The 26,436-nt window shown below is 38.5% G+C and overlaps 1 protein-coding gene and 2 long non-coding RNA genes across 3 annotated transcripts; all 3 read right to left on the bottom strand.

Moving 5' to 3' along the window:
• Nucleotides 1-1,898: 1,898 nt before the first annotated feature.
• Nucleotides 1,899-4,844, bottom strand: LOC5498621 (mucin-5AC). The gene has a single exon (XM_048732476.1). It carries the CDS (start codon nucleotides 4,842-4,844, stop codon nucleotides 1,899-1,901), a length of 2,946 nt encoding a protein of 981 aa, XP_048588433.1.
• A 1-nt stretch (nucleotide 4,845) lies between these two features.
• LOC125572188 lies at nucleotides 4,846-5,881 on the bottom strand. The gene is made up of 3 exons (XR_007313668.1): nucleotides 5,851-5,881; nucleotides 5,330-5,547; nucleotides 4,846-4,901 (listed from the first exon to the last, which is right to left on the bottom strand). It is a non-coding gene; the product is annotated as an uncharacterized LOC125572188 (long non-coding RNA).
• Nucleotides 5,882-19,803: 13,922 nt separating this feature from the next.
• On the bottom strand, nucleotides 19,804-21,875 carry LOC125572360. The gene is made up of 3 exons (XR_007313786.1): nucleotides 21,479-21,875; nucleotides 20,132-20,206; nucleotides 19,804-19,981 (listed from the first exon to the last, which is right to left on the bottom strand). It is a non-coding gene; the product is annotated as an uncharacterized LOC125572360 (long non-coding RNA).
• Nucleotides 21,876-26,436: the final 4,561 nt, after the last annotated feature.

The following is a 26,436-nucleotide window of genomic DNA, read 5'->3' as shown; positions in this document are numbered from 1 at the left end:
ACAGTATGCCCTAGTGCCAGCGTGTCATATCCCAGAAAAGAACACAGCTTAATTGCCCAAAGTGATGTAAAAGAGAAAAGAAAAACCGTTCTAAGCAAAATATGTATTAGCGAAGGCTTACTTACCCGAAAAGAATCGTTTCGCAGTATTACTTAATACCAGGAGGACCTAATTACCTAAAACTCATTCTCTTTGAATCTCAGCCAGTCATTTCAACATTTGAAGAATTTCTGGACGATCTGAACTTCCCCCTCGGTAAAACCATCAATGGGCTAGTCCCTCCCCCACTGTCTGGTACAGCCACCCGCCGAGCGTAACCCTAGCTGTACTGCCTGTACGGGGGTGCCTCCGAGTTCAAGGAGAGACAATTCCAGGACAAGTACCTCAAGACAAACTTTGGTGACGGAAACGGGACGGTTAATAGAAAGAGTGGAAGGGGTCTTTACAGTTTAAGAAGACTCGGAAGTGAATAGTAGTGACGAGACAGTTCCCTAAGACCGAGCGTATGGCGATTATTGGGGATAAACGGGTGATGGATTTTATTTAGGGGTTGCGGAGGGGTTGCCTCGAGTCCATGGCGTCCTCTTTTATGATCGATGATTTTTTAGTTGGAATATTTTTCCCGTCCCCTCACATTCTGAAGTCCCTCTGGTATGCCCATTTTCTTTACCGCGAGTCTAGTGCGTGAATTTTTGGAATTTTTTATTTGTCCTCATATACAAGAGTCTGCATCCCTCGAATCTTGCAAGGCGTGTTTAGGAAAATGGAGCACCATGAATTTTTAAATTGGTGTATTTCTTAAGCTTTGTGATCTTCTCAAAGTTATAGTACAATATTTAATAAGATATATATTAAGGTATAAAGTGTTTTTATAATTATATTATAAAATAATTATTTTATATTATATTAACTTTTTATTATTTATTGATTTTTGTTTTATTGAGATTACCAGGCATCATTTTTTGTGGCACAAAATGTTTTAGTGTATAGTTATTATCTCAACATCGTTATGCGATGTACGCTTTAGATGAAAAATCTGCTAATTAAAGTCTATATCCAACTTGCGGTTAAAAGTTTGGTTTTGAATGTCTAAAACTTGATTGATATAATTTTATCGTAGAATAGATTGGATTGAGAGTCTGATTTGCAAAGGGTTTATAGCCTACAGAAACATTCTTTACACAATTCAGATCAAGGACTTTCAAAGCATAAAAATTGTAAGATTATTTAGTAAATATCTAAATATATAAATTGCTGAGAAATTGTTCATTAAAATGTCGATTGATTTAACTGATTGTGATTTATACCAAACGTCCTTACATAGCTACTATAACTTATAACTACAGTGTTACTATCAAATCTAACAACTGCTGATTCACTTGAGAATTAATTACCTTACTTTACCTCAGTCAATGCATGCTTAACTCGCCAGTGGTCTTGCGGATTCAGACTGCTAAAACCACGTATGAAGCTCAAACATTTCCCTAGCCTTCTGAAAGTCCAACAAAAAATCATAGGCATTAAAAGCCTTTTTTATCTCCAAAGAATGTTCTAAAACTTTTTATTGACTTTTCCAGGTTCTCTTGGTTTTCAGCACGAAAACAGACAATCGGCTTCGCGAGGGGCGATTGGTCTATATGAATCCTGAAACGTCAACCCCTCTGCAACATGAGGGTGGCAATTTCCGTGTGCAGCCTCTAGGGTTTCCAAACCTCTCTCAGAGTAGCATATAAAAACAAAAGACAAAGGATTAAACGGAAATAGTATTTATTAGTTTGCAAGTGGATAAAAAATAAGCATAAAATAAAAGTGTGTTGTAAAAGTTATATGAACAGGTCCAGGTACATAGTTCTATCTTATTTCTGAGGGCGTTTAAGTCCAGAGGGTGACGGGAGTCTCTAGCCAGTGGGACACTTCGATGCATCTGCTCTATCAATAACCGTGGCTTTCTGACGCCCGCCACTTGTTCCCGTCGTCGGGAATGCATCTTCAGTCATTTTGATTGTGCGTTTAGCAGCACTTGGTGTATTAGATGACCCTCTTCTATGAACCCCTTGAGTATTTAAGCTCATGCTCAGGTACATCTCCAGCTTCACCCTGCGTGCTTTTCTTTTTTGTGCTTCAGTTGGTTTCGGTGGTACAGGCGTCTGAAGGCTCCTTTCTGGGGGCGTCACTGAAAGGCTGCTGGTCCTGAGGTTCTCCCTTATCACCCTTAGCGTGTATGCTGAAGGGCCTGAGTCGCTTGAACGCTTCGAAGAGATTGATTTACTAGAACTTGTTCTGTCTATGTTTCTTGGAAGAGCATGTAAAGACAAACCCGACGGAGCCAAGCGCCCAGTGGTCTTGGAAGTAGTAGCAGAAGAAGAAACTGCCTTGATTCTGCCTTTATTGCCTGTGGGAGCATCGATATACGATCCAGGCTTGGTAGCAAAACGCTCAGATGTCTTTGGAGCTGTAACAGAAGAAGACACTGCCTTGATTCTGTGTTTATTGCCTGTAGGAGCATCGATAGACGATCCAGGCTTGGTAGCAAAACGCTCAGATGTCTTGGAAGCTGTAACAGAAGAAGACACTGCCTTGATTCTGTCTTTCTTGCCTGTGGGAGCATCGATAGACGAACCAGGCTTGGTAGCAAAATGCTCAGATGTCTTGGAAGCTGTAACAGAAGAAGACACTGCCTTGATTCTGTCTTTATTGCCTGTGGGAGCATCGATAGACGAACCAGGCTTGGTAGTGAAACGCTCAGATGTTTTTGGAGCCATAGCAGAAGAAGACACTGCCTTGATTCTGTCTTTATTGCTTGTGGGAGCATGGATAGACGAGCCAGACTTAACCTGATCAGTGTTTTGGGTTCTGTAGGTGTTGCTGGGGGAAGCAGAAGCAGAAGAAGGCTTGGAAGCCATCACTGACTGTGGCTCTACTGCCTTGGTTTTTGTCGACGTCACCAGCGCCGATTGAGGTTTTGGTGCATCAAGTCGCAGCTTAGATGGTTTTGCTTGTTCACCATTAGAAAACCGAGCTGGAGTTTGCACCATGGTCAGGTCTGGGAGTGATACTGAGTGAGCAGCTTGCCTCGGGGTCGCCAAATCACGTGCAAGGTCACTGATAGATGTAGAGCGTCTTGGCATTGGCGCCGACGATGGATGACTCACGATCCTCAACATGTGACCAATGATATCCCTACTGCTATTGACACTTTTGTTATCATTGCCACTTGAGGCATCCTTTTGCTGTAACTTCGTCTTCACGTTCTTAAAGGATGCAACAGTGGTAGTAACATCCTCATCAATCTCAGTGACGCTAGCCTGCGTATTATCAGCCTTGCTGTCGTTGGCTGGCGTTGTTTCATTCGACAGAGCTCGCAAGCTGGCATATAGCTTAGCCTTTTCTCGACGTCTCCTCCTCTTCTGAGTTCGTGTCTCTTTGGCATGTATTGAGAGGCTGTTTATTTTTTCTTGGATGTCATATGCGGTTAGAAGTGAAGGACTTTCAGTTTCACACGCGTCCTTCACCTCAGGTTTGGAAGCAAAGCGCTCAGTGGTCTTGGGAGAAGTAGCAGAAGAAGACATTGCCTTGATTATGTCTTCATTGCTTGTGGGAGCATGGATAGACGAGCCAGACTTAACCTGATCAGTGTTTTGGGTTCTGTAGGTGTTGCTGGGGGAAGCAGAAGCAGAAGAAGGCTTGGAAGCCATCACTGACTGTGGCTCTACTGCCTTGGTTTTTGTCGACGTCACCAGCGCCGATTGAGGTTTTGGTGCATCAAGTCTCAGCTTAGCTGGTTTTGCTTGTTCATCATCAGAAAACCGAGCTGGAGTTGGGAGCGATACTGAGTGAGCAGCTTGCCTCGGGGTCGGCAAATCACGTGCAAGGTCACTGATAGATGTAGAGCGTCTTGGCATTGGCGCCGACAATGGACGACTCACGGTCCTCAACATGTGACCACCGATATCCCTACTGCTGCTGATACTTTTGTTATAATTGTCACTGGAAGCATCCTTTTGCTGTAACTCCGTCTCCACGTTCTTAAAGGATGCAACAGTGGCAGTGCGGCTGTTGGCTGAGATGTTCACGTGTGCTGTCGACATAGCAGCCGAAACAGTTTTGGACATCTGTAAAGTTGATTCATGAAGGGCGGTGTCTAAAGAGTTCTCATCATGGTCTTTTCTTCTGATATTGAACATCAGAACAGGCGACAAGGCAATGCCAAATTCAGCGAAACTGGGTGCAGCGGTCTTCATTGGTAGTAGTCGATTTCCATCAATGGTGCTGCTGTTGGACGACGTCAGGCGGTTAACACGGCTTACTACTCTAGCCAGTACTGCTAGCAAGCCCATGGTGTACTCGGGCTTAAATTGTCTCTCCTTCCCCATGGGCTGAGTTGGTTCTGGGCCCTTCACTGATGCAAGTGATTTGGCTGCTAGCTGTTTACTGACAGTTAGTGCTTCCTCTTCATTAACCCTTGGTAACAAAGGCTCTTGTTGCCCTGCGGGTAATAATATTCTGGAGCTCCCGGATTGTGGTGCTGTGAGGATCGTCAAGTCACTGGTAATCGAAGCAGCGCTGGTTGATCTACAGCGGTTTGGTGCTACAGTGCCTGGGAAAAGAGCGTCCAAGACGATTGGAATTGACCGCCAAGCACTCAGAGCGTTAGAAAGGATAACCGCGTGTTTGATTGGCGACGCATCTTCATATGACACTGAAGCCATTTTCGCGATGGACTTGGTGCCCATGACAGGAGGTGATCTGGACTCACACCGCGCACGAGGGGAAACTAATGCTTGAACTTCCTTTTCTTCGAGTTTTACTCTTTTGTCTAAGTCTTGGGTCTGTTTACTGCACATATCATTTTCGGCGCAACTCGCCAGGGGGTGGAACGTTGCTGAAGGCGCGCCTTGTTCCTGTAAAGCAAAATGTAACTTCAACACAAGTAACTTCCCAAGTTATAACTACTCTCTTAAACTAACCCTAACCATTTTCCTACTCTCCTTTTTCTTGATATATTTTCGCTATCTAAAAACATACTTTGAATAACAGTCTTCGGGACAAACAGTTGGTAATATGTATCTGGCCCTAAATATTGTACAGCGGACGCCCTAATTGTCATATACTTGCAATACTTGCCCTTCTACAGCTTTTGCTTCTGCAGCTATTCTCAGTGAATATCCTTCAAGTATTATTATTAGATACAGCAACTTCTAAAAGTCCTAAAGTGTTTTTGGCACTTACGTAGTACTGCTTCGACCCCCCTCCCTCCGCCCTCCAACGCCTCTTCCTGGAGCTCGCAAAGAGACCAGACGTGGTACTGTACATTCATCTAAGTACTCACCTTCATCAGGCAGATCCTCAAGTCGGAAGACATCTTGTTCTCGTCTTCTTTATCGTCATCAGTTTGTTCTCTGCTGTCCCAGTTGACTGCTAAAACAGCTACCGTGGCCATGGTCGCCATGACGACAAACGACACGAAAAAAGGATTGCACCATAGCGGTACTACTTCCGGTGCAGGTGGAATTACAGCTAGGGCGGTTACCTTCGGAACCAGCCCGACTACGATTAAAACAAAACAAATAGATCAGCAACATAAACAAAGTTCAATTACAATATAAAATACAGAAATGATAAGCAAGGAGACAAGTGTAAAAGTCTTTGAGTCAATCACTCATGTTATAGTATAAGACGACGTGTTCACCGACCAGATGTCATATCATCTGCTGACATACAAGCGACTAGTGTAGTATTATACACGTAACTTCCCGGTGAGGTGTATAACACCATTTGCACCTGTCGTAAAGATAGTGTTATACACGTCAAAGGGTAAGGTTATATGACTTATTTGATTTCATTACTCACCTGGCGTGTAGGTTGTGTTCTTATACACGTAAGGCGTGTAGGTTGTGTTCTTATACACGTAAAAGGGAAGGGAAGGCTGCCGTTCGTATCCAATCCCTCTGTCCCGAAACTCTGCAAAGAAATAAAATAGACACAGGTTACTTATTCTCGTATTTAAATTTTCAGAGTTTTTAATGGCAAAAAATCAATCATCTCTGCGTGTTGTACTATATGTATATAGATTATCTTGGTGGTTATATGTCAGGTGAAATCTTTACTCACCTGTTATATTACATCTATATACATCATCTGGGCGTGTAGGCTCCCGAGCGTATCCAATTCTTCTGTCCCGAAACTCTGCAAACAAATGGATAGAGGTTATTACTCTTAGTCTCGTTATACCATTTCCTGAAATTTATGAATCAACACAGGGCTGAAGTCTTATGTTGTACGCCTCTGCGACTAAGGGAGCGGCCATTTATTACTGGGGGGGGGGGGGGGGGGGGGGCGGCAAATATGTAGGGAGGCTATGTCTTTTAGGGCGCCAATTTTTTTTTTGGGGGGGGGAGGTCACATTTTTGGGGCTGTCATTAAAGGGTGGTCACATTTTTGGGTCTTTGTCTGTCAACCATTAGAGGGATTCTCAAAATATATTTATATAAATACAAGATTGGTTCCTGAACAATATTGAACTAAGTATATAATAGAGGAAACATTGTGAACTGAATAAAATTTACATTTGAACAATGACGTTCTTGCTCATTAATATATTAAAACCAGAATTTATTCGGCGCCTGCCTGTTCTAATCTGTTGAACAAAACAAATACATTAAAATGTTGCGAAACCTAGACTCGTCGACGACGTAGTCGTTTTCTAGCGACACAGGTATATGTTGTTCATCTATTTGTCACTCTTAAACTAGCGAAGTGAAGATTCATACTTAAATTAAAAAAGACAAAATTGCCATGCTAGCTGATCTATATTTTAGTAAAAGGTTATATCTCAGTTACATTCAATATATCAAGTCTCTGTGGTTGTAAAGACATATAATCATTGAATATAAATAAGTGGAGGCGGGGAGGGTTGCGGTCTCGGGGGGGGGGCACGATTTTTGGGCTTGGATTTGAGGGGGACAAAAAATTTTTAGCCCAGAGTTTTGCAAAAATGCCCCCCAGTAATTAATGACCGCACCCCAAGTCTCTGCGATTGAATAAACAGTAGTAGAACAGTAGTAGTAGACCTGATGTCTCTAGAACAACATCCCCCCCCCAATAAAAAAGGGAAGCAGACAGTGCGCCCCATATGTCCTTTGGAAAATCCCGCATCCACTGTGAACTGTCCCCGCTCCACCCCCCCCATTCCCCGTTAGCTAATGGTTTGCAACAAAATTTGTATTGCCAACATTATCTCGTGCAGTTTTTATATACAGCACAGGTATCTGAACAGAAAACAACAACAATCGATCTATAGACTAATTCAGAAGGGTTCAAACACTTGTAAATAACGATATCTTTTTCATTGCTTTTAGTTGTGGCTAAGCTAACAAGCAATGGAACAAACTATCAAGTAAATCGTTTAGTTTTTAAAAATAATTAATCCAAGAATTATTAAACATTTCAACACTTACCGATGAGAGAGCTTGGTTCTGAAAAATCTGTAATTCCGAGAATTACTGCAAAATAAATAAAATATGTAAAAAAAAATCGCTAAAGGCTATCGCAAAAAAAGGAACACATTCGAGAAAGCGCAGTGTCATTTTGAGGTAAAATAACAAAGATTTCAACTCACCATTGCGCGACTCTGCCGCTAACATTTTTGGTAAATATAGTATTTGTAGATTTGGGTATACATGGTCTAGTATACCCAATAAAGTCCCCAAAATTACGCTTACAATTATCCAGATCATCGCAGATCTGTAGCTTGCAAGCTAGCTTGGGTCTCTTTGATTTCTATTCTAATTTGCATTATCACGTCACCAGCGGCCATGACGTCACGCACGCGCGCAAGGGCTCTGACCACGCGCGCACCATATAAGGACAGTGAGAAAGTATAAATATGCCGTCTTCAACACGACGCTTCGCCCGAGCCATTAGCCAGGGTCCGCGGAGACCATTTTAGAGTGGGAGGGATGAAAATCCTTGCCAAAACAAACAAGGATATATCTGGAGCCCTAAAAATAATATATAATATAATATAATATGATATGATATGATATGATATGATATGATATGATATGATATGATATGATATGATATGATATGATATGATATGATATGATATGATATGATATGATATGATATGATATGATATGATATGATATGATATGATATGATATGATATGATATGATATGATATGATATGATATGATATGATATGATATGATATGATATGATATGATATGATATGATATGATATGATATGATATGATATGATATGATATGATATGATATGATATGATATGATATGATATGATATGATATGATATGATATGATATGATATGATATGATATGATATGATATGATATGATATGATATGATATGATATGATATGATATGATATGATATGATATGATATGATATGATATGATATGATATGATATGATATGATATGATATGATATGATATGATATGATATGATATGATATGATATGATATGATATGATATGATATGATATGATATGATATGATATGATATGATATGATATGATATGATATGATATGATATGATATGATATGATATGATATGATATGATATGATATGATATGATATGATATGATATGATATGATATGATATGATATGATATGATATGATATGATATGATATGATATGATATGATATGATATGATATGATATGATATGATATGATATGATATGATATGATATGATATGATATGATATGATATGATATGATATGATATGATATGATATGATATGATATGATATGATATGATATGATATGATATGATATGATATGATATGATATGATATGATATGATATGATATGATATGATATGATATGATATGATATGATATGATATGATATGATATGATATGATATGATATGATATGATATGATATGATATGATATGATATGATATGATATGATATGATATGATATGATATGATATGATATGATATGATATGATATGATATGATATGATATGATATGATATGATATGATATGATATGATATGATATGATATGATATGATATGATATGATATGATATGATATGATATGATATGATATGATATGATATGATATGATATGATATGATATGATATGATATGATATGATATGATATAATATAATATAATATAATATAATATAATATAATATAATATAATATAATATAATATAATATAATATAATATAATATAATATAATATAATATAATATAATATAATATAATATAATATAATATAATATAATATAATATAATATAATATAATATAATATAATATAATATAATATAATATAATATAATATAATATAATATAATATAATATAATATAAATTGATCAGTATTTTTCACCATGTTTTCTGTAGATCAGGGAACGGGGAAACTTTAGCTCTTCTAAATATGGGCATGAATGACCATATAAGGCAATACATACGAAGGACACTATCCGTGGGGGATATGTTTGATATGGCGCCGCCTGCTGACATCGTGGCATCGATGAAAGTGTCTTACAAGGAACGAAAATATACAAATCTACAAATCTACCTATAGAAACATTCTGCAGGCCGTAGCAGGAGTTGGGGCACTGAGGGCACGTGCCCCCCCCCCCCCCCCCCCCCCCCCCCTGCATACGACAATACATATCGATTTATTTTGGCGGTTTCAAACATTTCTGGATCAAATTGGAATGCACCAGGCCCCGTCTTAGGGCTAACATGATTGTTACTGTTGTTTATTATAATAAAAAGTTCTTATGTATAATTACAACTCGATTTACGCTAATTTAGGGGAGAAAATAGCGAAACCTCTATTAAGCGGTCAACCTCTATTAAGCGGTCACTAAGCTAAGTCCCAAGGGTGACCGCTTAATAGAGGTTCGACTGTATCTTTTTTTTAATCAAAACAATACTCCCACAAGCTTTGCCCTTGTGCAGAAAATGTCATAGATGTAACAGCATTCCAAAGATTCAAAATAATATATTTAGACTGTTTAGATGCCATACTGTGATTTTTATGTATTGATTTAGTGGCGATTCTCTCCTTCATTGGACCGAATATTCAGAAAAATGTCTGGAAATTAAAATCCAAAAATATATCTCCTTTCATGCATTACATATTGGTGCACCCCACTTTACCAAATAGTGGCCTTGTTGTTGGTGGCCTACTCCCAAATGAATGCAATGAAGAAAAAACAGATTGAAAATGCTAACTTCTAATTTCAAACCCAACCCTTTCATTGATCTATGTTTGGGGTAGAGAGGAATCAAAGAATATCAATTGACTAAAAAATAATCGACGGGAGAGGAGATATAAAGTGAATTGACTCTACTTGAAAGGTTTGGTGAAAAAAATATAACAGTAATGAAAATAATTTGATTGAGCATTTCTTGACATTTCCCCTTCCCCATTATCTTAACCTTTTAACCACCACAGGCCTCTAAAGAGGCCATGTCTTTGCTATCCAAGCTATGTGAACAGAATTCTATTATTGAAAAAGAACAAGGTTGTTGCTAGTGTTATAAAGTTTAAGTATCTTGCCCTAAAAAACCCTTCCCCTTAATAAAAGTTCCATTAATGTACATTTGTAAAGCTACATTCTGACAAGCTTTGTTCTTGTGAAGAACAATGGATGAAACAGGATTTCAAAGATGGAATATAGTGTCAGACAATTTTAGATAAGATGCAATGCTGAAGATTTAATGTACCATTTTAAGTGGTGATTTTTCATCCCCATGGGAATTAATATCTACAAATATACATCTAGTAATGCATTATATTTTGGTGTTTTGAGAAACCCTGGATCTAACATTTCCAATGAAATAAATCTAAACAACTAAAATAAATGTAATGGGCAAGAGACTTGAAAAGAAAATCCTAAAAAGAAAATATAAGTGAAAGTAATAAATGAAAATTTCTCATTTAAAAATCAAATCTGTTCATTAATTTATTTTTGGTGTAGAGGTTAAATAGCAAAGAGCATCAATTGCATAAAAATAGTCAACAGGGAGAAGAAAAAGGAAGAAATATGACTCTTCCTTAAATGTCTGAAAAGAAAATATAATAACAATAATGTGATAATTATATTTAGTACTTTTCTAAAATATCCCCTTTCCCGTTATCTTTAGGTTGATAGAAAACTGTTTTCTTTACAGATTTATTATTTAAAAAGCAAAAGTTTGTTTTTAGTTTTATATTATATAAGTATCTTGTTCTAAAGAAACCTATGAGTGTGTACTGCTGAATCACATAGTAATGAACTAGTCATTTGTGCCCCCTCCCTTATGGTCCCACAGAAGTCAGGGGTTAATGTGGGGTTTTAGACCACTTTTTAACCAGAATATGTCAAGAGGGGTGGTGGTATTGACTGTTTTTGACTCTTAACTTGGAAACAGGCTTTTATTAAAGTTGAATCCCCCACCCTGTCCTGGGACCATGGGTGTGGGGGTATCAAATGACAAGTGAATAAGAACATCCTACTGTTCTCTTCAAGACATGATTTTTAATTCTCATGTCTTCCAGTCTTTAGCATACATCTTGGCCCTCAGGTAGTTCCTGGTTCATAAAAGAGTGAAAACAATTATTTATTATTTCTTTCAAAACAATCTTTTTATCAAGCCATTTATAATCTAACTAATTTTCCACAAATATTTGAAAAAAAAAATAACCACATGAGATGCAAGATGCAGACAATAACAACAATACATATTGAAAATAGGGTTTTTTTATCCTCGGTAAGGAAAATTTCTCTTGTAAGTTGAAAAAGCTGCGGTATCTTCTAAGGATATGTATCTTCTTAGGACTAAGAGCACAGGATATAAATACAAGATAGGTCTTCTTTAGCAGTATTTGACAAATTCAACACGATATTTGTTAGCCTTTATGAAATATCTCAACACAATCAATCTGCCCTGAAGAAGTCTTATTAAAGACGAATTCCAGTTTTTGTTGTATTGTATTTTATTCAACACAATCAAGAATATAGATAAAACGAAGAATGTCAAAACAAAACCTGTTATGCTCAAATAATTTGATTACTAAGTTGAGTACTCGCATTCTCAAAGCATACAAAAAGGACAACAAAAAGCCTAATAACTGTCATATCCGCAATAGACAATACAAATCCTATTCCAAAACTCACCTTCCATTGTTTTTTTTTGTCGCTTTCTTGTGGTTCTGTTCGCTTTTTAATGTGAACTGTTACTTGCTTAAATTTACTAGCTAAAACCAGATAAATCTTGGCGTGAATGAATGTTAGTAGATCTCCTCTAGTTGACTTTATCCTTAAGTCACAAAATTTGAGGCAAAATAAATAATCATCGCATAATCGACAAGAACTGTACAGGACCCGAAATGATCCCAGGACCCGAAACGATCCCAGGACCCGAAACGATCCCCAAAAGTTCCCCAACTGATCCCAGGACCCGAAACGATCCCCAAGAGTCCCCGGAATGAACCCCAAGGAATTGCAGTAATGGACAACAAAAGGAATGTGTAAGGATTGGCTTTCAGTTTTAAAAACATTTGAAACATTTAGCTTTATTTATGTTATTAAAAGCAAATTTACATTAACTAAAACTATAGTATTAAGATATTAATATACGACTGCGGGGGAAATACAGTGGTTGACTCAGAAATTGGGGTCAACTAACAATTCCTGTGATAGTAATTTGAAGAACACGGTGTCGATAAATCATTTTTACATAAAAAGCCAAAAAGAAAGGATAGGACATGCTGATTTTCATAGGAGCGAAATGGGTTAAGGTTATTTTTTTGCATGTTTTTATTCGGTGAATGAAAGACCTATCCTATCATGAGATCATGCCGGGGTGTACGCACGACTACATGAGGAAATTCAAAACTCACATAATATTGCTTTCAACAAAAGCTACATCCTCTTAATATTTTGCATCGGTAGTAAATGTGGTGGTTGTTCGAGTGTATTACTCAGTGTGCTTTTGTCGTTCCATCTTCTCGGCCAAACCGGCTGCCTAAATATAATGTGTCGGTAAATATTCGCTCGTGTAAACAAGAATTTCGTGGTGAAATACATGTTTGGTTGTCAAATGAATATTAATTTTTAGGGGTGATGTTTTGAACCGCAAAATGTTTAGAGTGTGATGGAAGGTCGAGAGTTTGGTTGATCTGAGCAAAGCTGTGCTATGTTTATGCTGTATTCCTTTCAGTAGCAATTGAAAGTTGTGTATTTGTTTTGGACTCTGTTTATGTGTTTAACGCCGGGCAATGTAATAAATAGAAGTATTAAATTGGAATTTAATATTTTTAAGTCACGTTGTTTAGAAATTGAGTCGCTGTTAACCCTTAATTATGCTTCAAGAATTGCAAGTATTTCTTCTGCTTTCCCTTTGTCCATTACCGCAATTCCTTGGGGTTAATTTCGGGGACTCCTCGGTATCGTTTCGGGTCCCAGGATCATTTGGGGTACTTTTGGGGATCATTTCGGGTCCTGGGATCGTTTCGGGTCCTGGGATCATTTCGGGTCCTGTACAGAACTTTTTCCCTTGCTCCGTGCTTGTATTTAGTTGCATTGCGGGGTCGAGTGAGGCCTGGGATTCGCGCGGCTGACTGACTGGCTGGCTGGCGAGTGACACCACAGGGTACCCGCGCTATGACCACAAAAACCAAGTCGCATACCTATACCATATTTCTATGCCTATGGGGCTTGGCTCCACTATGAATGAATGAATATTTCGTGAACTTTAATAGAAATTATGTATGGGTTATTTATTTAGGGCAAAAACGTCAAATTCTTGTAGCGTGTTTTCTGTGGAAGAAACAACAATTTTTGGCTGAATTTTCTTGATATGGTGACAAACGGGGGAGGCCACAGTATGCCCTAGTGCCAGCGTGTCATATCCCAGAAAAGAACACAGCTTAATTGCCCAAAGTGATGTAAAAGAGAAAAGAAAAACCGTTCTAAGCAAAATATGTATTAGCGAAGGCTTACTTACCCGAAAAGAATCGTTTCGCAGTATTACTTAATACCAGGAGAACCTAATTACCTAAAACTCATTCTCTTTGAATCTCAGCCAGTCATTTCAACATTTGAAGAATTTCTAGACGATCTGAACTTCCCCCTCGGTAAAACCATCAATGGGCTAGTCCCTCCCCCACTGTCTGGTCCAGCCACCCGCCGAGCGTAACCCTAGCTGTACTGCCTGTACGGTGGGGCCTCCGAGTTCAAGGAGAGACAATTCCAGGACAAGTACCTCAAGACAAACTTTGGTGACGGAAACGGGACGGTTAATAGAAAGAGTGGAAGGGGTCTTTACAGTTTAAGAAGACTCGGAAGTGAATAGTATTGACGAGACAGTTCCCTAAGACCGAGCGTATGGCGATTATTGGGGATAAACGGGTGATGGATTTTATTTAGGGGTTGCCTCGAGTCCATGGCGTCCTCTTTTATGATCGATGATTTTTTAGTTGGAATATTTTTCCCGTCCCCTCACATTCTGAAGTCCCTCTGGTATGCCCATTTTCTTTACCGCGAGTCTAGTGCGTGAATTTTTGGAATTTTTTATTTGTCCTCATATACAAGAGTCTGCATCCCTCGAATCTTGCAAGGCGTGTTTAGGAAAATGGAGCACCATGAATTTTTAAATTGGTGTATTTCTTAAGCTTTGTGATCTTCTCAAAGTTATAGTACAATATTTAATAAGATATATATTAAGGTATAAAGTATTTTTATAATTATATTATAAAATAATTATTTTATATTATATTAACTTTTTATTATTTATTGAATTTTTCTTATTTAGATTACCAGGCATCATTTTTTGTGGCACAAAATGTTTTAGTGTATAGTTATTATCTCAACATCGTTATGCGATGTACGCTTTAGATGAAAAATCTGCTAATTAAAGTCTATATCCAACTTGCGGTTAAAAGTTTGGTTTTGAATGTCTAAAACTTGATTGATATAATTTTATCGTAGAATAGATTGGATTGAGAGTCTGATTTGCAAAGGGTTTATAGCCTACAGAAACATTCTTTACACAATTCAGATCAAGGACTTTCAAAGCATAAAAATTGTAAGATTATTTAGTAAATATCTAAATATATAAATTGCTGAGAAATTGTTCATTAAAATGTCGATTGATTTAACTGATTGTGATTTATACCAAAGGTCCTTACATAGCTACTATAACTTATAACTACAGTGTTACTATCAAATCTAACAACTGCTGATTCACTTGAGAATTAATTACCTTACTTTACCTCAGTCAATGCATGCTTAACTCGCCAGTGGTCTTGCGGATTCAGACTGCTAAAACCACGTATGAAGCTCAAACATTTCCCTAGCCTTCTGAAAGTCCAACAAAAAATCATCGGCATTAAAAGCCTTTTTTATCTCCAAAGAATATTCTAAAGAATTGTCTTTTCCAGGTTCTCTTGGTTTTCAGCACGAAAACAGCGAAAACAGACAACTCGGCTTCGCGAGGGGCTAGAGGCGATTGGTCTATACATGAATCCTGAAACGTCAACGCCTCTGCAACATGAGAGTGGCAATTTCCGTGTGCAGCCTCTAGGATTTCCAAACCTCTCTCAGAGTAGCATTTAAAAACAAAAGACAAAGGGTTAAACGGAAATAGTATTTATTAGTTTGCAAGTGGATAAAAAATAAGCATAAAATAAAAGGCATATAGAGAACGGGTAATATGAAACTATATGAGTAGGTTGATAATGGAGTTCTAGCCTAATTCCTGAGAGTGTTGTAAAAGTTATATGAACAGGTCCAGGTACATAGTTCTATCTTATTTCTGAGGGCGTTTAAGTCCAGAGGGTGACGGGAGTCTCTAGCCAGTGGGACACTTCGATGCATCTGCTCTATCAATAACCGTGGCTTTCTGACGCCCGCCACTTGTTCCCGTCGTCGGGAATGCATCTTCAGTCATTTTGATTGGGCGTTTAGCAGTACTTGGTGTATTAGATGACCCTCTTTTATGAACCCCTTGAGTATTTAAGCTCATGCTAAGGTACATCTCCAGCTTCACCCTGCGTGCTTTTCTTTTTTGTGCTTCAGTTGGTTTCGGTGGTACAGGCGTCTGAAGGCTCCTTTCTGGGGGCGTCACTAAAAGGCTGCTGGTCCTGAGGTTCTCCCTTACCACCCTTAGCGTGTATGCTGAAGGGCCTGAGTCGCTTGAACGCTTCGAAGAGATTGATTTACTAGAACTTGTTCTGTCTATGTTTCTTGGAAGAGCATGTAAAAACAAACCCGACGGAGCCAAGCGCCCAGTGGTCTTGGAAGTAGTAGCAGAAGAAGAAACTGCCTTGATTCTGTCTTTCTTGCCTGTAGGAGCATCGATAGACGAACCAGGCTTGGTAGCAAAACGCTTAGATGTCTTTGGGGCAGTAACAGAAGAAGATACTGCCTTGATTCTGTCTTTATTGCCTGTGGGAGCATCGATAGACGAACCAGGCTTGGTAGCAAAACGCTCAGATGTCTTTGGGGCTGTAACAGAAGAAGATACTGCCTTGATTCTGTCTTTATTGCCTGTGGGAGCATCGATAGACGAACCAGGCTTGGTAGCAAAACGCTCAGATGTCTTTGGGGCTGTAAAAGAAGAAGATAATGCCTTGATTCTGTCTTTATTGCCTGTGGGAGCATCGATAGACGAACCAGGCTTGGTAGTAAAACGCTCAGATGTCTTGGAAGCTGTAACAGAAGAAGACACTGCCTTGATTCTGTCTTTCTTGCCTGTGGGAGCATCGATAGACGAACCAGGCTTGGTAGTAAAACGCTCAGATGTTTTTGGAGCCATAGCAGAAGAAGACACTGCCTTGATTCTGTCTTTATTGCTTGTGGGAGCATGGATAGACGAGCCAGACTTAACCTGATCAGTGTTTTGGGTTCTGTAGGTGTTGCTGGGGGAAGCAGAAGCAGAAGAAGGCTTGGAAGCCATCACTGACTGTGGCTCTACTGCCTTGGTTTTTGTCGACGTCACCAGCGCCGATTGAGGTTTTGGTGCATCAAGTCGCAGCTTAGATGATTTTGCTTGTTCACCATTAGAAAACCGAGCTGGAGTTTGCACCATGGTCAGGTCTGGGAGTGATACTGAGTGAGCAGCTTGCCTCGGGGTCGGCAAATCACGTGCAAGGTCACTGATAGATGTAGAGCGTCTTGGAATTGGCGCCGACGATGGACGACTCACGATCCTCAACATGTGACCACCGATATCCCTACTACTATTGACACTTTCGTTATCATTGCCACTTGAGGCATCCTTTTGCTGTAACTTCGTCTTCACGTTCTTAAAGGATGCAACAGTGGTGGTAACATCCTCATCAATCTCAGTGACGCTAGCCTGCGTATTATCAGCCTTGCTGTCGTTGGCTGGCGTTGTGTCATTCGACAGAGCTCGCAAGCTGGCATATAGCTTAGCCTTTTCTCGACGTCTCCTCCTCTTCTGAGTTCGTGTCTCTTTGGCATGCATTGAGAGGCTGTTTATTTTTTCTTGGATGTCATATGCGGTTAGAAGTGAAGGACTTTCAGTTTCACACGCGTCCTTCACCTCAGGTTTGGAAGCAAAGCGCTCAGTGGTCTTGGGAGAAGTAGCAGAAGAAGACATTGCCTTGATTATGTCTTCATTGCTTGTGGGAGCATGGATAGACGAGCCAGACTTAACCTGATCAGTGTTTTGGGTTCTGTAGGTGTTGCTGGGGGAAGCAGAAGCAGAAGAAGGCTTGGAAACCATCACTGACTGTGGCTCTATTGCCTTGGTTTTTGTCGACGTCACCAGCGCCGATTGAGGTTTTGGTGCATCAAGTCGCAGCTTAGATGGTTTTGCTTGTTCATCATCAGAAAACCGAGCTGGTGTTTGCACCATGGTCAGGTCTGGGAGTGATACTGAGTGAGCAGCTTGCCTCGGGGTCGGCAAATCACGTGCAAGGTCACTGATAGATGTAGAGCGTCTTGGCATTGGCGCCGACAATGGACGACTCACGGTCCTCAACATGTGACCACCGATATCCCTACTGCTGCTGATACTTTTGTTATAATTGTCACTGGAAGCATCCTTTTGCTGTAACTCCGTCTCCACGTTCTTAAAGGATGCAACAGTGGCAGTGCGGCTGTTGGCTAAGATGTTCACGTGTGCTGTCGACATAGCAGCCGAAACAGTTTTGGACATCTGTAAAGTTGATTCATGAAGGGCGGAGTTCTCATCATGGTCTTTTCTTCTGATATTGAACATCAGAACAGGCGACAAGGCAGTGCCAAATTCAGCGAAACCGAGTGCAGCGGTCTTCATTGGTAGTAGTCGATTTCCATCAATGGTGCTGCTGTTGGACGACGTCAGGCGGTTAACACGGCTTTTTACTCTAGCCAGTACTGCTAGCAAGCCCATGGTGTACTCGGGCTTAAATTGTCTCTCCTTCCCCATGGGCTGAGTTGGTTCTGGGCCCTTCACTGATGCAAGTGATTTGGCTGCTAGCTGTTTACTGACAGTTAGTGCTTCCTCTTCATTAACTCTTGGTAGCAAAGGCTCTTGTTGCCCTGCGGGTAATAATATTCTGGAGCTCCCGGATGGTGGTGCTGTGAGGATCGTCAAGTCACTGGTAATCGAAGCAGCGCTGGTTGATCTACAGCGGTTTGGTGCTACAGTGCCTGGAAAAAGAGCGTCCAAGACGATTGGAATTGACCGCCAAGCACTCAGAGCGTTAGAAAGGATAACCGCGTGTTTGATTGGCGACGCATCTTCATATGACACTGAAGCCATTTTCGCGATGGACTTGGTGCCCATGACAGGAGGTGATCTGGACTCACACCGCGCACGAGGAGGAACTAATGCTTGAACTTCCTTTTCTTCGAGTTTTACCCTTTTGTCTAAGTCTTGGGTCTGTTTACTGCACAGATCATTTTCGGCGCAACTCGCCAGGGGGTGGAACGTTGCTGAAGGCGCGCCTTGTTCCTGTAAAGCAAAATGTAACTTCAACACAATTCCCTTCCCAAGTTATAACTACTCTCTTAAACTAACCCTAACCATTTTCCTACTCTCCTTTTTCTTGATATATTTTCGCTATCTAAAAACATACTTTGAATAACAGTCTTCGGGACAAACAGTTGGTAATATGTATCTGGCCCTAGATATTGTACAGCGGACGCCCTAATTGTCATATACGTGATATACTTGCAATACTTGCCCTTCTACAGCTTTTGCTTCTGCAGCTATTCTGAGTGAATATCCTTCAAGTATTATTATTAGATACAACAACTTCTAAAAGTCCTACAGTGTTTTTTGGCACTTACGTAGTACTGCTTCGACCCCCCTCCCTCCGCCCTCCAACGCCTCTTCCTGGAACTCGCAAAGAGACCAGACGTGGTACTGTACATTCATCTCAGTACTCACCTTCATCAGGCAGATCCTCAAGTCGGAAGACATCTTGTTCTCGTCTTCTTTATCGTCATCAGTTTGGTCTCCGCTGTCCCAGTTGACTGCTAAAACAGCTACCGTGACCATGGTCGCCATGACGACAAACGACACGAAAAAAGGATTGCACCATGGCGGTACTACTTCCGGTGCAGGTGGGATTACAGCTAGGGCGGTTACCTTCGGAACCAGCCCGACTACGATTAAAACAAAACAAATAGATCAGCAACATAAACAAAGTTCAATTACAATATAAAATACAGAAATGATCAGCAAGGAGACAAGTGTAAAAGTTTTTGAGTCAATCACTCATGTTATAGTATAAGACGACGTGTCCACCGACCAGATGTCATATCATCTGCTGACATACAGGCGACTAGTGTAGTATTATACACGTAACTTCCCGGTGAGGTGTATAACACCATTTGCACCTGTCGTAAAGATAGTGTTATACACGTCAAAGGGTAAGGTTATATGACTTATTTGATTTCATTACTCACCTGGCGTGTAGGTTGTGTTCTTATACACGTAAAAGGGAAGGGAAGGCTGCCGCTCGTATCCAATCCCTCTGTCCCGAAACTCTGCAAAGAAATAAAATAGACACAGGTTACTTATTCTCGTATTTAAATTTTCAGAGTTTTTAATGGCAAAAAATCAATCATCTCTGCGTGTTGTACTATATGTATATAGATTATCTTGGTGGTTATATGTCAGGTGAAATCTTTACTCACCTGTTATATTACATCTAAATACATCATCTGGGCGTGTAGGCTCCCGAGCGTATCCAATTCTTCTGTCCCGAAACTCTGCAAACAAATGGATAGAGGTTATTACTCTTAGTCTCGTTATACCATTTCCTGAAATTTATGAATCAACACAGGGCTGAAGTCTTATGTTGTACGCCTCTGCGACTAAGGGAGCGGTCATTTATTACTGGGGGGGGGGGGGGGGGGGGGGGGCGGCAAATATGTAGGGAGGCTATGTCTTTTAGGGCGCCAATTTTTTTTTTTGGGGGGGAGGTCACATTTTTGGGGCTGTCATTAAAGGGTGGTCACATTTTTGGGTCTTTGTCTGTCAACCATTAGAGGGATTCTCAAAATATATTTATATAAATACAAGATTGGTTCCTGAACAATATTGAACTAAGTATATAATAGAGGAAACATTGTGAACTGAAAAAAATTTACATTTGAACAATGACGTTCTTGCTCATTAATATATTAAAACCAGAATTAATTCGGCGCCTGCCTGTTCTAATCAGTTGAACAAAACAAATACATTAAAATGTTGCGAAACCTAGACTCGTCGACGACGTAGTCGTTTTCTAGCGACACAGGTATATGTTGTTCATCTATTTGTCACTCTTAAACTAGCGAAGTGAAGATTCATACTTAAATTAAAAAAGACAAAATTGACATGCTAGCTGATCTATATTTTAGTAAAAGGTTATTCTCAGTTACATTCAATATATCAAGTCTCTGTGGCTCTGTGGTTGTAAAGACATATAATCATTGAATATAAATAAGTGGAGGCGGGGGGGGGCACGATTTTTGGGCTTGGATTTGAGGGGGACAAAACATTTTTAGCCCAGAGTTTGCAAAAATGCCCCCCAGTAATTAATGACCGCACCCCAAGTCTCTGTGATTGAATAAACAGTAGTAGAACAGTAGTAGTAGACCTGATGTCTCTAGAACAACCTCCCCCCCCCCCCAATAAAAAAGGGAAGCAGACAGTGCGCCCCATATGTCCTTTGGAAAATCCCGCATCCACTGTGAACTGTCCCCGCTCCCCCCCCCCCCCCCCCCCCCATTCCCCGTTAGCTAATGGTTTGCAACAAAATTTGTATTGCCAACATTATCTCGTGCGGTTTTTATATACAGCACAGGTATCTGAACAGAAAACAACAACAATCGATCTATAGACTAATTCAGAAGGGTTCAAACACTTGTAAATAACGATATCTTTTTCATTGCTTTTAGTTGTGGCTAAGCTAACAAGCAATGGAACAAACTATCAAGTAAATCGTTTAGTTTTTAAAAATAATTAATCCAAGAAATATTAAACATTTCAACACTTACCGATGAGAGAGCTTGGTTCTGAAAAATCTGTAATTCCGAGAATTACTGCAAAATAAATAAAATATGTAAAAAAAAATCGCTAAAGGCTATCGCAAAAAAAAAGGAACACATTCGAGAAAGCGCAGTGTCATTTTGAGGTAAAATAACAAAGATTTCAACTTACCATTGCGCGACTCTGCCGCTAACATTTTTGGTATATATAGTATTTGTAGATTTGGGTATACATGGTCTAGTATACCCAATAAAGTCCCCAAAATTACGCTTACAATTATCCAGATCATCGCAGATCTGTAGCTTGCAAGCTAGCTTGGGTCTCTTTGATTTCTATTCTAATTTGCATTATCACGTCACCAGCGGCCATGACGTCACGCACGCGCGCAAGGGCTCTGACCACGCGCGCACCATATTAGGAAAGTGAGAAAGCATAAATATGCCGTCTTCAACACGACGCTTCGCCCGAGCCATTAGCCAGGGACCGCGGAGACCATTTTAGAGTGGGAGGGCTGAAAATCCTTGCCAAAACAAACAAGGATATATCTGGAGCCCTAAAAATAAAATATAATATAATATAATATAATATAATATAATATAATATAATATAATATAATATAATATAATATAATATAATATAATATAATATAATATAATATAATATAATATAATATAATATAATATAATATAATATAATATAATATAATATAATATAATATAATATAATATAATATAATATAATATAATATAATATAATATAATATAATATAATATAATATAATATAATATAATATAATATAATATAATATAATATAATATAATATAATATAATATAATATAATATAATATAATATAATATAATATAATATAATATAATATAATATAATATAATATAATATAATATAATATAATATAATATAATATAATATAATATAATATAATATAATATAATATAATATAATATAATATAATATAATATAATATAATATAATATAATATAATATAATATAATATAATATAATATAATATAATATAATATAATATAATATAATCTATGATCATGAGGCATCCTTTTGCTGACATCGTGAATCGCCCGTCGCCCTATTGAATTAGTTATCGGACGATCCTTCAAAGACGGGAATCTGTAATAAATTTTTTAAAGAAGACGCGTAGTTAGGGGTGAGCGCCTGGACACCATTTCATCCCTGGCCACCACCTTGGTGGTGGAGAAACCGGAACCACATCTACGAATTGTAGCAGTAGATCGAATCTCAAACTGGAAATTTTTCAATAATTGAAAGTTTTGCACCCTATGTGTTTGACAGTGAAAAAGGTGCCATTCATCATAAGGTTTATAAGGTACAGAGCAGTAGGCCTTTTTGCTGGAGCTAAGTTAGCAGCGGATACCGCAGAGTTTGGTAATTCTCAAAATAATTTATCGATGTTCCATTCCATATCGATCTTACAAAGATTTCCCAGCCATATCAATATTTTGGTGACCTTCTAACACGGTCGGTCAATCTCTTGGAGGCCTGGGTCTATGGACTGTTTTTAAGAAAAGGATTTGACCAAGCGATCAAGTTTTTCTTGACAAACTTTTGCCTCGAGTGTCAAATTGACAGGCAAATTGATCAGTATTTTTCACCATTTTTTCTGTAGATCAGGGAACGGGGAAACTTTAGCTCTTCTAAATATGGGCATGAATGACCATATAAGGCAATACATACGAAGGACACTATCCGTGGGGGATATGTTTGATATGGCGGCGCCTGCTCACATCGTGGCATCGATGAAAGTGTCTTACAAGGAACGAAAATATACAAATCTACAAATCTACCTATAGAAACATTCTGCAGGCCGTAGCAGGAGTTGGGGCACTGAGGGCACGTGCCCCACCCACCCCCCCTGCATACGACAATACATATCGATTTATTTTGGCGGTTTCAAACATTTCTGGATCAAATTGGAATGCACCAGGCCCCGTCTTAGGGCTAACATGATTGTTACTGTTGTTTATTATAATAAAAAGTTCTTATGTATAATTACAACTCGATTTACGCTAATTTAGGGGCGAAAATAGCGAAACCTCTATTAAGATACAGTCGAACCTCTATTAAGCGGTCACTAAGCTAAGTCCCGAGGGTGACCGCTTAATAGAGGTTCGACTGTATCTTTTTTTTAATCAAAACAATACTCCCACAAGCTTTGCCCTTGTGCAGAAAATGTCATAGATGTAACAGCATTCCAAAGATTCGAAATAATATATTTAGACTGTTTAGATGCCATACTGTGATTTTTATGTATTGATTTAGTGGCGATTCTCTCCTTCATTGGACCGAATATTCAGAAAAATGTCTGGAAATTAAAATCCAAAAATATATCTCCTTTCATGCATTACATATTGGTGCACCCCACTTTACCAAATTGTGGCCTTGTTGTTGGTGGCCTACTCCCAAATGAATGCAATGAAGAAAAAACAGATTGAAAATGCTAACTTCTAATTTCAAACCAAACCCTTTCATTGATCTATGTTTGGGGTAGAGAGGAATCAAAGAATATCAATTGACTAAAAAATAATCGACGGAGATATAAAGTGAATTGACTCTACTTGAAAGGTTTGGTGAAAAAAATATAACAGTAATGAAAATAATTTGATTGAGCATTTCTTGACATTTCCCCTTCCCCATTATCTTAACCCTTTCACCACCACAGTCCTCTAAAGAGGCCATGTCTTTGCTATCCAAGCTATGTGAACAGAATTCTATTATTGAAAAAGAAGGTTGTTGCTAGTGTTATAAAGTTTAAGTATCTTGCCCTAAAAAACCCTTCCCCTTAATAAAAGTTCCATTAATGTACATTTGTAAAGCTACATTCTGACAAGCTTTGTTCTTGCGAAGAACAATGGATGAAACAGGATTTCAAAGATGGAATATAGTGTCAGGCACAATTTTAGATAAGATGCAATGCTGAAGATTTAATGTACCATTTTAAGTGGTGATTTTTCATCCCCATGGGAATTAATATCTACAAATATACATCTAGTAATGCATTATATTTTGGTGTTTTGAGAAACCCTGGATCTAACTATTCCAATGAAATAAATCTAAACAACTAAAATAAATGTAATGGGCAAGAGACTTGAAAAGAAAATCCTAAAAAGAAAATATAAGTGAAAGTAATAAATGAAAATTTCTCATTTAAAAATCAAATCTGTTTATTAATTTATTTTTGGTGTAGAGGGGAAATAGCAAAGAGCATCAATTGCATAAAAATAGTCAACAGGGAGAAGAAAAAGAAAGAAATATGACTCTTCCTTAAATGTCTGAAAAGAAAATATAATAACAATAATGTTAATGTGATAATTATATTTAGTACTTTTCTAAAATATCCCCTTTCCCATTATCTTTAGGTTGATAGAAAACTGTTTTATTATTAACAGATTTATTATTTAAAAAGCAAAAGTTTGTTTTTAGTTTTATATTATATAAGTATCTTGTTCTAAAGAAACCTATGAGTGTGTACTGCTGAATCACATAGTAATGAACTAGTCATTTGTGCCCCCTCCCTTATGGTCCCACAGAAGTCAGGGGTTAATGTGGGGTTTTAGACCACTTTTTAACCAGAATATGTCAAGAGGGGTGGTGGTATTGACTGTTTTTGACTCTTAACTTGGAAACAGGCTTTTATTAAAGTTGAATCCCCCACCCTTCCCTGGGACCATGGGTGTGGGGGTATCAAATGACAAGTGAATAAGAACATCCTACTGTTCTCTTCAAGACATGATTTTTAATTCTCATGTCTTCCAGTCTTTAGCATTCATCTTGGCCCTCAGGTAGTTCCTGGTTCATAAAAGAGTGAAAACAATTATTTATTATTTCTTTCAAAACAATCTTTTTATCAAGCCATTTATAATCTAACTAATTTTCCACAACTATTTGAAAAAAAAATAACCACATGAGATGCAAGATGCAGACAATAACAACAATACATATTGAAAATAGGGTTTTTTTTATCCTCGGTAAGGAAATTTTCTCTTGTACGTTGAAACAGCTGCGGTATCTTCTAAGGATATGTATCTTTTTAGGATTAAGAGCACAGGATATAAATACAAGATAGGTCTTCTTTAGCAGTATTTGACAAATTCAACACGATATTTGTTAGCCTTTATGAAATATCTCAACACAATCAATCTGCCCTGAAGAAGTCTTATTAAAGACGAATTCCAGTTTTTGTTGTATTGTATTTTATTCAACACAATCAAGAATATAGATAAAACGAAGAATGTCAAAACAAAACCTGTTATGCTCAAATAATTTGATTACTAAGTTGAGTACTCGCATTCTCAAAGCATACAAAAAGGACAACAAAAAGCCTAATAACTGTCATATCCGCAATAGACAATACAAATCCTCTTCCAAAACTCACCTTGCATTGTTTTTTTTTGTCGCTTTCTTGTGGTTCTGTTCGCTTTTTAATGTGAACTGTTACTTGCTTAAATTTACTAGCTAAAACCAGATAAATATTGGCGTGAATGAATGTTAGTAGATCTCCTCTAGTTGACTTTATCCTTAAGTCACAAAATTTGAGGCAAAATAAATAATCATCGCATAATCGACAAGAACTTTTTCCCTTGCTCCGTGATTGTATTTAGTCGCCATTTCGGTGCCGAGTGGGGCCTGAGAGTCGCGCGGCTGACTGACTGGCTGGCTGGCGAGTGACACCACAGGGTACCCGCGCGATGACCACAAAAACCAAGTCGCATACCTATACCATATTTCTATGCCTATGGGGCTACGCGCGCGGCCTGCGGCCGCGCTTGGCTCCGCTATGAATGAATGAATGAATATTTCGTGAACTTTAATAGAAATTATGTATGTGTTATTTATTTAGGGCAAAAACGTCAAATTCTTGTAGCGTGTTTTCTGTTTTTGGCTGAATTTTCTTGATATGGTGACAAACGGGGGAGG

The sequence above is a fragment of the Nematostella vectensis genome, chromosome 9, assembly GCF_932526225.1.
Source record: "Nematostella vectensis chromosome 9, jaNemVect1.1, whole genome shotgun sequence".
In the NCBI taxonomy this organism is placed as follows: domain Eukaryota; kingdom Metazoa; phylum Cnidaria; class Anthozoa; order Actiniaria; family Edwardsiidae; genus Nematostella; species Nematostella vectensis.
This window is presented reverse-complemented; position numbering and strand designations above follow the sequence as displayed.

Bases quoted from the DNA above. Each gene is read 5' to 3' on its own strand.
- LOC5498621 (XM_048732476.1), bottom strand. From the start codon at position 4,844: ATGTGCAGTAAACAGACCCAAGACTTAGACAAAAGAGTAAAACTCGAA.